Raw genomic sequence first — 12758 nt, 5'->3', positions numbered from 1 at the left:
AAAGTTTTTCATACTCTGGGACCTTGGGACTATCTACATTGTTGCAGATTAAATTAGGATTCAGGAGCAGTTGTAATTACAACTGTTGTTTATTACAGTGGCCTCTGGAGAAGTCCACATTCGGAAGTCTGAAGTTTTTTCTCGTGGTCACACAAAACACACGTCTTCCTACAGCAGTAAACTGCACCACTAGGCTTAGAGGCTGGAGCCGGTTCCGCGAACACTCTGTGCCTGCTCGGCCAATCACGATATTTACCATAAAGACATTGTTTATACAGCCTAGGCAGACTGTACGGCGGGATTCAGTGCCCTGGCATACAAAACTACCTTATCAGTTAGTAACCTAGAGAACATTCCAAAAGTGAATTCCTAGAAGTTAAATGTTCAAGCCTGTAAACTTTTTTTTTTTTTAGTGCTTTTCCACTGAATTCCATTGGTTTTGTTTTGAACATTGCATTGCTCTTTAGTCATGCGTGATATTTTTAATTGTATTGACTTATCCACACTTTGAAAATCTGATGTTTCATTATACAATATCAAAAAATTAATTTGCTAATATCACTGATCTCAGTAGAAGAAAATCTTGATATTGGGAAACTAACTCAGAACAGATAATTTTTTAGGATTTTAACTTTCACTTGAATTTTATCACGGCAATTATTGTCAGATCTTTGAAGGCCCAGGTCATTCCAGAAATTCAGGACAAGCTCATTGGATTCTCAGAATGACTACTGAATTCCTTATATCTGAACAGTCTTGGTCTAACAAAAATGCTTTCAAAATAAAATTGGTGTTTCCTTGAAGGAAATGGATTTTGTTCAGTTCACAAGTCAAACATGCGTACATCAAGACAATCGGCCTTTGTTATGTACTTTACAGATGTGTTACGTATTTTACACAATATTAAGTGGATGTGTACTCAAGGCTTAAGATTTGATTTTTACTGCTTTATCAAGGGCAACGAACACACGACTTTGTTTTTTGTTACTGGGAGTAGTGGTGAAGAGTACAATGCCAACACTATAGTGCCAGGACCTTGATTTGTGCTAAAATTAGCAATTTTATGCAGCGTTGCTTTTGCATCATCTTTACAAATATCAACACAGTGAGAAGAGTAAATATTAAAATCTCAGGATTATTAGTACAATGGAAATACTAGTCATCTCACAGATCTCACAAGTACAGTGATCTCACAGACCTGGTAATAAGTGACCCCCACCATAGGGCCATATGCTGTGCCTTGAGAACCAACATAATAAAGACGATGAGTACATGCAGAGTAATGTTCGTTTCTGTAAATATTTTTTACCAGATTTAGGAAGAGTAGATAATAGCTTCTCTTTCCAGAAATTAGATAGAAGCTCCTTGAAAGCAAGGACTTGTAATTTTTTCCTTTACCTTACAGAGTGCTCTATAAATGTTTGTTGGACTGAAATTTTGATCAGAAATTAAACTGAAGCAATGCCTGTTGGGATGGAGAATAGGACACTGGGAGATTTATCCATATTTTTGATGTGGGCAGTGAAGAACGAGCAATCTTTGAATCCAAGATTTCTATTGTGGATAAAGGGTGGTATGATTAAGACAGATTATAGGAAAACTAGGATCTTTCCAAGGAGGATAATTTAATTTTGGCTATATCAAATTTGAGATGCCTATGTTAAGTGGAGGTGACTAGTAAGCAAAGGAAAATAAAAGTGAAGTGTAAGAGAGAACTCTGCACTGATGAACTCAGACGTGAACAGGTATACAATAGTGAATGAAGCCATGTGTGTGGAAGGATTTCTCTGGAGAGAGAGTAGAGAGGGAAAAGAATACTGGAAAATAGCACAGTTTAAATTGTGAACTAAAAAGTGGAGATAGCCAAAAGGGTAGAGAGACACCAAGACAGAAAAATGCTAGGGAAATTGAAAAATTTGTACTAGTGATTTGGGTCTCCCCCTCACCCTACTTAATCTATAGCAAACATGCTGATACATTAGTGATAGAAATATTCTAGGTAACAAACAGACCCAACTTTGTTGTTAATGAGGTGATGCTGAGATCTGCTAGGCTTAATGCACCCCAAGTTATGAATGAATGACGAACTGGGATTGTAAAGAGGAGAAAGTCTTTGTGTTTTTTTTTAGTGCTGCTACATGTTACTAGAGAGTTTTCAAACTTTTGTTATGTTCGAATCACCTGAGGATCTTCTTGGATCCATGGCTTTCATTCCAAATGTTCTTTGATATTTTTAGTTTACTTGTTTTTATGGGTTATGTTCTGGACATTAGGATTTTTTAAAGCTCACCAATAATACGGGTGAAAATGCAGCAGAGGACGGGAATCACTGACTGTCTTAGGCAAACGGAATGAATTATAAATTACTGAAAGGAGGTTTAATCTTGTTAGGTAAAGAATTCAAGAGGTTGCTGCCATTTGTTTCTAATTTTAAATTAATCATGGAGACTTTCCTAGATATGCTTATTGAACATTATCTGCGTACCACCTATGCCATACACAGTATGTACCATTGGAGTTTCAATTATGAATAATAGGTTCTCTCTTTCCAATATGGAGTTCACATTTCAGAGATGTTAGTAAAGTTTAAGGAAAACTCAATATCTGTCTTTAATGCTAAGGTTTCCAGTTTTCTCTCATACTCAACTATCCAAAATTATTTAATACTACAGATGTGTGTTCAAGGTTGCTGAGGGTGAAGAGGATACAAAATTTAAATCTAGTGTTTTCTGTGAAAGGTCTGTTTGTGAAAATAAAGCAGATATGTATGATATTATATTTCAATGTCACTCTTTTCTATCTTTCAGTATTTGAATATACTTCTAGAAATGTATTTCCCACTGTATACCTTCCCAGTAAATATATGAAGTTAAAAATCTCTGAATTTTTCATTATTCATTTCTACATAAAATATTTTTCACTCAAGGGTCTTTCTAGGTAATGTCGTTATTTGAACATAAATGATGCAGTGGTACAAGAGTTCACTTATACTTTTCTAAGAGAAAAGAAAAACAAGACCAATCATTTCATCACCTAGAATGTTTTTCTTTTAACTCTTAAAGTGAAGATATAATGTATGTTATTTAGTCATCTGGATCAAAAAATCCCAGTTAAAAAACCGGAAAATAAGTGGATGGAATAAAAGTTTGTCATATTTCTTACATGAACTATTTTTGTGTAAAATTTCATTTTTGACATTGAAAATGTTTTCAGGGATGCATGTGCCTATGAACTTAGGTTTTTATGTATTTTCACATACAGGTCATTGGTAGAATAAAGTCATTTTTTGTCTTCCCAGTACTAGATTTATTTAGTAAAAACTTAGAATGGAAAGAGCAGCCAGTAAAAACTTGGTTATAAGAAATTCCCAGTATGAAATTAGCTTTGGCAAAGGAGGAATCTTGGTTTACAAACATGCAAGGAAGGATTGAACAACCAAGAAAAGAATGGCAGATATACAGATGGGCTTTACAAATATTGGAAACCAGGGACTCAGACGTGGCCACTAGTTTCTCTCCATCTGTTTGTTTGTTTTTTGATTCTTCTAGCTAACTTCATTCTACCTAGCCACAGACTCGCTTTTTCCACGTATCGGGAAACATGGCTACTAATACTTGAGTTTTACGTTGACTTCACCTTTTTGGACCGGAGTCCAAAAGTCCCAAGAAGAGAGCCATTGTCTGGGCTTTGTTTGAGTGCCGTTGTGGGTCAGTCAGCTCTGACCAGGTTTGTGAGAGGATACTAAACAAACACATCAGTAATAGTTATAGCCAGGTTGATGTAAGAGGAAGTTACCAGGAAAAGAGGTGAATAAGACAGACAAACAGTTCACTATACTTATAGTAAAATAAAATAATGAGAAAGCCAAGGAAACAAAATTAGAAAATATAAAATACAGTGAAAAAATAGGGCGACCTTTATCACATATGACAAGTGTGACTGTTTGAAAAAACAACTCAAAAGTCAATTTATGCTCGAACAAAATGACACAGATTAAAAGTGAAAAGTTGGCAGAGACAAGTAAGGAACATAGCAAATAAAAAGGATGATGGCAGTATTACTGTCAGACAGAACAGTGTCATAGACAAATAGCAGTTTTGTATAACAAAAGAAGTAAATAAAACCCAGCTTTAAAGCAAGAAAGGGAAACACTTAGGTGCCAGAAATACAATGAATTTAAGACTGAAAGCCTCAGAGACTATTAGGAGTCTTGATATCATATAAAAGCCTTAGGTATTAGGGTACGGTAGGGGAGAAGTTGGGATTTTAAATCCAGGTAGCAACTGGAGATAAAAACTTTAGGCCCAGGTGAAGTGACTTCCTTTGGAAGTCTAACTGGAGAAAAGGAACTGGAATAACCCAGCCCCCTGGCCTGGGAAGGAGGCTGTGGTGGAAGAGTCGCCTGTGGTCAGCGACTAGGCTCGTTCTGTGTGCTCTGCTACGAGAATACTTGAAGACCTGAATAGAGCTGTGCAGTGTTCCTCAGTGGGAACTTTAACATTGTGAATATCACTTAAAGAATAATGTGTGAGAACTGCACCTTTTCTTTTAATAGAAGGCTTCACTCAGATAAAGGATGGTCTCACCATATCAATAACAGATTGTAGAGCTATACAAATAGGAAGTGTGGAGCTGGTACAGAAATAGACATTAGTGGAATAGAAAGTTCATAGACAAGTAAGTATAAAGATGGAGTTCTAGAAATGTACCTATAGATTGACATGGAGAAGTACTAAACTTACGGATTGTAGTAGTTGGAAGGAAATTCATATAATCTTAAATACTTTAATTATCAAGCAAGAAAAGAATGAAAATAATTGAATATTGTTAACACTGCTGTATGATAGATATAGGAACTTACAGTTATATGAAATTCATATATCAAAATATTTTTAATAGAAATGCAAAATAATTGGAGTACCCTGGGTTTCTTAATCAGAATGGCAGTGACATTGTAGTTAATAATGGTCTGTATTGGCAAAGGCAGGTACTTCTGATAAAAGTGTAAATTGATACAGCCTTTTTTTTTTTTTTTTTAAGGTATTTTGCTCTATTCAGGAACCTTTAAATATGAATATTCTTTGATCTAATAAGTTTGTTTTTCAATTCCTAACTGATCACAGGGAAATAATCTCTTTAAGTAATGACCAAAATTGATAGTCATTATCTCTTGGTAGTAGTTCTTCTCTTTGTTGTATTTGCCTTCTACAGTGAATATGTATTATAATTAGAAGCTTTTTGAGTGCTTAGGGTTTTTTGGAGATCAAAAAAATAGTCCTTTTTGTGCTTGTATATGTGTGCTCAGTCATATCTGACTCTCTGCATCCCTATGGACAGTAGCCCGTGAGGCCTCCTCTATCACGGGATTTTCCAGATAAGAATACTGGAGTGGTTTGCCATTGCCTTCTCCAGTTTTTGTGCTTAACTGTTTTTTACTTTATAATTGGATTCTGCATGTAATCTTATTAGTAGAACAAAAGATTGACAGTTATGCCTTAGCACAGTTTGTGGCTTTTGTATGATTAGCTAAATATTTTTGCAATTTTACCAAATCCTTGCAATGTTTTTACCATCACAGTGTGCTTTTTACTTGAATACCTGGCTCATTTCAGAGATTGACATGATGTCTTTAAATAGATTTTTTAAAACAATTATCATGTGATCATAATTCCCAAAGAGTGATCCTCCATCAATTTTATTTTTTATTTAGATGAATTTATTCTTTTTCAGTAAACTTTTCCATGGACGGTATCTTACAGTATCCATATTTGTATTTGACAGCTATATTTTCTGCTCTGAAGAATCTTCAAGATAAAATTCGACGTTTAGAACTTGAAAGGATTCAGGCAGAAGAAAGTGTGAAAACCTTGTCTAAAGAAACAATTGAATATAAGAAAGTATTGGATGAACAGATACAAGAAAGGGAGAATTCAAAGAATGAGGAATCAAAGCACAATCAAGGTTTGTTTAATTGTGAGGGAAATAAAATACTATCAACATAAATATTATAAGATTACTCTTTAAAAAACTACCTTAAAAGAAATTCCACGTTAGTGTTTTCTAGTGCTTAGTGTCTTCCAGCACTACAAGATTGCATTATATTTGAGTGGGTTTTGAGGAGCAAGTGCTGATGTCCTGCATTAAAATTATTGTCTGAATGCAAGGCAGATTAGACTAACATACAGAAAGTGAATGACTTAGGTCCTCTGATAAACGCTTCTAGAGGTACTGGAAAATGTTTATTATATATACTGTAGATTCATGTTAAACAGATTGTTAAACTGTTTTGTGAGTGAGCTAATCTCTGTTTTTCTTTTTAGAACTGACATCTCAGTTGTTAGCTGCAGAAAATAAATGTAATCTTTTAGAAAAACAATTGGAATACATGCGGAACATGATAAAGCATGCAGAAATGGAGAGGACATCTGTATTAGAGAAACAGGTTTGTTCCTTCACAGAATCATTCTCAAGAAAAGTTAGCTATAGAGAAAATCAGGTAGATATAAAGACCTTTTTACTCAGTGAGGACTAATGGTGCTGTTACAAATAATCAGTTCTCCCTCTATCTTAAAAGGTAATAGTACCCATCATTTTGAAAAACTGCTAGTGAAAGCTTTGAGAGAAAAGTGGTTTGTTTTTTTCCTTTCAGCAAAGCTGTAAAGAAGAGTTTGTTTTTTGGATGACCCTCATAGACACTGTCATATCCTCTACAGCTTCTGCTTTGGGACAGTATAACAGCCCAGGACTGAAATTACTTGGGATCAGTTATAGTGATACCTCATTTTCCTATTGTAAATCTAGAATTTGAATTCATTATGAATACTTTTTTAGCATCTTGATTTTGTTATACAGAAGTTGAATATTTTGTTGGACACTCTGCAACGTGAGAGAAATTGAATGCTTTCCACCTCAGTTAGCCTTCAGTCACAGTTGGAGATATTAGACCTAAAAGGAATACTTGATTGCATGACAGTATTTAAGAGAATGCTTCAGCAGTTCTTTAGTGTAAATTATATTATAGTTCTCTTTACTGTGCCAATGAGTTTATTGTGACCTTATATTCTTGTTTCCAGTTGGGTCTAACATTTTTATGTGATAGTTGGAGTGGGGAAGGAGGTGATCTGCCACATGATTGGAAATAGCCAAGCATGTTCAGTAAGCACTATAGTAATTCTCTTTATTAGGATATTTCAGTTCACAGGTTAGAAGCACCTTTTAAAACAGTAGTGAGGGGGAGGAAGAGCCAAGATGGTGGAGGAATAGGACGGGGAGACCTACACTTTCTCCCCTACAAATTCATCGAAAGAACAATTGAATGCAGAGCAAACTTCACAAAACAACTTCTGATTGCTAGCTGAGGTCATCAGGCACCCAGAAAAGCAGCCCATTGTCTTCGAAAGGAGGTAGGACAAAATATAAAAGATAAAAAGAGAGACAAAAGAGCTAGGGACGGAGATCCATCCTGGGAAGGGAGTTTTAATAGAGGAAGTTTCCAAACACCAGGAAACCCTCGCACTGGCGGGTCTGGGGGAAGTTTTTAAATCTCGGAGGGCAACCTAACTGGGAGGGGAAAAATAAATAAAACCCACAGATTATGTGCCTAAAAGCAACTCCCAGCAGAAAAGTACCCCAGATGCCTGCATCCGCCACCAGCAAGTAGGGGCAGAACGGAGAGGAGCGGGTGTCATTGCTTAGTGTAAGGACAGGGCCAGAGTGCCCTGAGGGCAATCGGAGGGATCCTTTGTGAGTTACCAACTTAAACTGTGGGACAGCAAAAGAAAGAGAGAAAATTAACTGGCCTGAACACACTGCCGGCCGTTCACAGAACAAAGGGACCAAGCAAGTCCAGAGGAGCCAGACGGCTGCAGACCGGACCGGCCCAGCCCCGCCGGAGGCAGGGGGGGAGGGGAAAGGGGCAGGCTCAGCCCCAAGGACTACATCCCCTACCACACTGCAAACAGGCCTCCAGTTTCTAACCAAAGACTTCCTGAGATTCTGGATGGTCAACATCTGCTAGGAGGGTCGTGGCTAGACACAGGGCGCACACACCTGACCGGCGCGAGTGTGGACTGGGGCTGGGGACACAGAGGGGAGAAGGTGCACCGCACCTGACTGGCTCGGGCTGAAACTGAGGCTGGGACCGCGGAGGGGAGAAGGTGCGCCGCACCTGGAGAGAGAGCGCCCGTGAAGCTCCTGGCTGCCTGAGCTGCTTGGACCGGGGAAGGCACAAAACACAGGCGCAGCCGAATCCGCGCTTTTGTGGAACACCCAAGTGCTGGAACCGCGCACAGCGCAGGGCACGCTCCATATAGAGCAGCCGGGAGCCTGAGCAGCATAGAGAGGAAAGCAGCGCCAGTCCCTCCCCGCAGCGCGACGGAACTAGCAACCTGAACAAGAGACCACCTCCGCCCGCCTGTGTCAGGGCGGAAATTAGGCACTGAACAGACTGGCAAACAGAAGCCAGATAAACAAAGGGAACCACTTCAGAAGGGACTGATGCAACAGATTAAAACCCCTGTAGGTAACACCGACTACACTGGAAGGGGCCTATAGATATCGAGAAGTGTAAGCTGGAACAAGGAGCTATCTGAAACTGAACCGAACCCACACTGACCGCAACAGCTCCAGAGAAATTCCTAGATATATTTTTACTTTTTTTTTTTTAATTAAAAAAAATTTTTTTCTTCCTTTTTTCTTTTTTATTTTTCCTCTTTTCCTTTCTTTTAAAATTCCCTATTACTCCCCCTTTACTCCTTAACTTTCATTTTCATAGATTTTTATGATTTTTTTAATTAGGAAAAAAATTTTTTTTTCCTCTTTTTTTTTTCTTTTTTCTTTTCTTTTTTCTTTTTTTTTCTTTTTCTCTTATTTCCTTTTAAAGTCCGCTAATACTCCTCTACTATTCCTTAATTTTCATTTTCATTTCACTATAACCTTGCAAAAAAAAAAGAGAAGCCCTATTTTTAAACCAAACTTCATATATATTTGTAAAATTTTTTGTGTTTTTGTTTTTAATATTGTATGTTTAAGAGTCTAACCTCTACTCTAGATTTTTAATCTTTGTTTTTCAGTATGTGATATAAATTTTGGACATTTAAGAATCCAATATTCAATTCCCATTTTTATTCAGGAGTGTGTTGATGACTCTCTCCCAATTTTGACTCTCCTTTTTCTACCTCACAACACCTCTATTTCCTCCTTTCTCCTTCTCTTCCCAGTCCAATTCTGTGAATCTCTGTGGGTGTCTGGGCTACGGAGAACACTCTGGGAACAGACAACTGTGTAGATCTGTCTTTCTCCTCTTGAGTCCCCCTTTTTCTCCTCCTACTCATCTCTATCTCCCTCCTCCCTCTCCTCTTTTTCATGTAACTCTGTGAACCTCTCTGGGTGTCCCTCACGGGGGAGAATCTTTTCACCATTAACCTAGAAGTTTTATTATCAGTGCTGTATAGTTGGAGAAGTCTTGAGACTACTAGAAGAATAAAACTGAAATCCAGAGGCAGGAGACTTAAGCCCAAAACTTGAGAACACCAGAAAACTCCTGACTCCACGGAACGTTAAGTAATAAGAGACCGTCCAAAAGCCTCCATACCTACACTGAAACCAACCATCACCCAAGAGCCAGTAAGTTTCAGAGCAAGACATACCACGCAAATTCTCCAGCAACGCAGGAACATAGCCCTCAGCGTCAACATACAGGCTGCCCAAAGTCACACCTAACACATAGACCCATCTCAAAACTCATTACTGGCACTCCATTGCACTCCAGAGAGAAGAAACCTAGTTCCACGCACCAGAACACCGACGCAAGCTTCCCTAACCAGGAAACCTTGACAAGCCAATCGTCCAACCCCACCCACTGGGTAAAACCTCCACAATAAAAAGGAACCACAGACTACCAGAATACAGAAACCCCACTCCAGACACAGCAATCTAAACAAGATGAAAAGGCAGAGAAATACCCAACAGGTAAAGGAACATGAAAAATGCCCACCAAGTCAAACAAAAGAGGAGGAGATAGGGAATCTACCTGAAAAAGAATTAAGAATAATGATAATAAAAATGATCCAAAATCTTGAAAACAAAATGGAGTTACAGATAAATAGCCTGGAGACAAAGATTGAGAAGATGCAAGAAATGTTTAATAAAGACCTAGAAGAAATAAAAAAGTCAATTAAAAATGAATAATGCAATAAATGAGATCAAAAACACTCTGGAGGGAACCAAGAGTAGAATAATGGAGACAGAAGATAGGATAAGTGAGGTAGAAGATAAAATGGTGGAAATAAATGAAGCAGAGAGGACAAAAGAAAAAAGAATCAAAAGAAATGAGGACAACCTCAGGGACCTCTGGGACACTGTGAAACGCCCCAACATTTGAATTATAGGAGTCCCAGAAGAAGAAGACAAAAAGAAAGGCCATGAGAAAATACTCGAGGAGATAATAGCTGAAAACTTCCCTAAAATGGGGAAGGAAATAGCCACCCAAGTCCAGGAAACCCAGAGAGTCCCAAACAGGATAAACCCAGGACGAAACACTCCAAGACACATATTAATCAAATTAACAAAGATCAAACACAAGAACAAATATTAAAAGCAGGAAGGGAGAAACAACAAATGACACACAAAGGGATTCCCATAAGGATAACAGCTGCTCTATCAATAGAAACCCTCCAGGCCAGAAGGGAATGGCAGGACATACTTAAAGTAATGAAAGAGAATAACCTACAACCTAGATTACTGTATCCAGCAAGCATCTCATTCAGATATGAAGGAGAATTCAAAAGCTTTACAGACAAGCAAAAGCTGAGAGAATTCAGCACCACCAAACCAGCTCTTCAACAAATGCTAAAGGATCTTCTCTAGACAGGAAATGCAGAAAGGTTGTATAAACGTGAACCCAAAACAACAAAGTAAATGGTAATGGGACCATACCTATCAATAATTTCCTTAAATGTAAATGGGTTGAATGCCCCAACCAAAAGACAAAGACTGGCTGAATGGATACAAAAACAAGACCCCTATATATGCTGTCTACAAGAGACCCACCTCAAAACAAGAGACACATACAGACTAAAAGTGAAGAGCTGGAAAAAAATATTTCACGCAAACGGAGAACAAAAGAAAGCAGGAGTCGCAATACTCAGATAAGATAGACTTTCAAATAAAGGCTGTGAAAAGAGACAAAGAAGGACACTACATAATGATAAAAGGATCAATCCAAGAAGAAGATATAACAATTATAAATATATATGCACCCAACATAGGAGCACCGCAATATGTACGGCAAACGCTAACGAGTATGAAAGAGGAAATTAATAGTAACACAATAATAGTGGGAGACTTTAATACCCCACTCACAACTATGGATAGATCAACTAAACAGAAAATTAACAAGGAAACACAAACTTTAAATGAAACAATGGACCAGCTAGACCTAATTGATATCTATAGGACATTTCACCCCAAAACAATCAACTTCACCTTTTTCTCAAGTGCACACGGAACCTTCTTCAGAATAGATCACATCCTGGGCCATAAATCTGGTCTTGGAAAATTCAAAAGAATTGAAATCACTCCAGTCATCTTTTCTGACTACAGTGCAGTGAGATTAGATCTCAATTACAGGAAAAAAAATGTTAAAAATTCAAACATATGGAGGCTAAATAACATGCTTCTGAATAACCAACAAATCATAGAAGAAATAAAAAAGAAATCAAAATATGCATAGAAATGAATGAAAATGAAAACACAACAACCCAAAACCTATGGGACACTGTAAAAGCAGTGCTAAGGGGAAGCTTCATAGCATTACAGGCTTACCTCAAGAAACAAGAAAAAAGTCAAATAAATAACCTAACTCTACACCTAAAGCAATTAGAGAAGGAAGAAATGAAGAACCCCAGGGTTAGCAGAAGGAAAGAAATCTTAAAAATCAGGGCAGAAATAAATGCAAAAGAAACTAAAGAGACCATAGCAAAAATCAGCAAAGCTAAAAGCTGGTTTTTTGAAAAAATAAACAAAATTGACAAACCATTAGCAAGACTCATTAAGAAACAAAGGGAGAAGAACCAAATTAACATAATTAGAAATGAAAATGGAGAGATCACAACAGACAACACTGAAATACAAAGGATCATAAGAGACTACTACCAGCAGCGCTCTATGCCAATAAAATGGACAACTTGGAAGAAATGGACAAATGCCTAGAAAAGTATAACTTTCCAAAACTGAACCAGGAAGAAATAGAAGATCTTAACAGACCCATCACAAGCAAGGAAATAGAAATTGTAATCAGAAATCTTCCAGCAAACAAAAGCCCAGGACCAGATGGCTTCACAGCTGAATTCTACCAAAAATTTAGAGAAGAGCTAACACCTATCTTACTCAAACTCTTCCAGAAAATTGCAGAAGAAGCTAAACTTCCAAACTCATTCTATGAGGCCACCATCACCCTAATTCCAAAACCAGACAAAGATGCCACAAAAAAAGAAAACTACAGGCCAATATCACTGATGAACATGGCTGCAAAAATCCTTAACAAGATTCTAGCAAACAGAATCTAACAACATATTAAAAAAAAATCATACACCATGACCAAGTGGGCTTTATCCCAGGAATGCAAGGATTCTTTAATATCCGCAAATCAATCAATGTGATACACCACATTAACAAATTGAAAAATAAAAACCATATGATTATCTCAATAGATGCAGAGAAAGCCTTTGACAAAATTCAACACCCATTTATGATTAAAA

The 12758-nt window shown here is 37.4% G+C and overlaps 1 protein-coding gene across 1 annotated transcript in view; it reads left to right on the top strand.

The window, feature by feature from the left end:
• Positions 1–12758, top strand: part of CEP57 (centrosomal protein 57) — a 48958-nt gene that overhangs the window by 20122 nt on the left and 16078 nt on the right. The window contains exons 3-4 of the mRNA XM_061143768.1: positions 5782–5961; positions 6321–6442. Of these exons, the coding sequence (XP_060999751.1) occupies positions 5782–5961; positions 6321–6442 (302 nt within the window). The remainder of the gene's footprint in view (positions 1–5781; positions 5962–6320; positions 6443–12758) is intronic.

Source organism: Dama dama, chromosome 1 (assembly GCF_033118175.1).
Source record: "Dama dama isolate Ldn47 chromosome 1, ASM3311817v1, whole genome shotgun sequence".
NCBI classification, from domain to species: Eukaryota; Metazoa; Chordata; class Mammalia; order Artiodactyla; family Cervidae; genus Dama; species Dama dama.
This window is presented reverse-complemented; position numbering and strand designations above follow the sequence as displayed.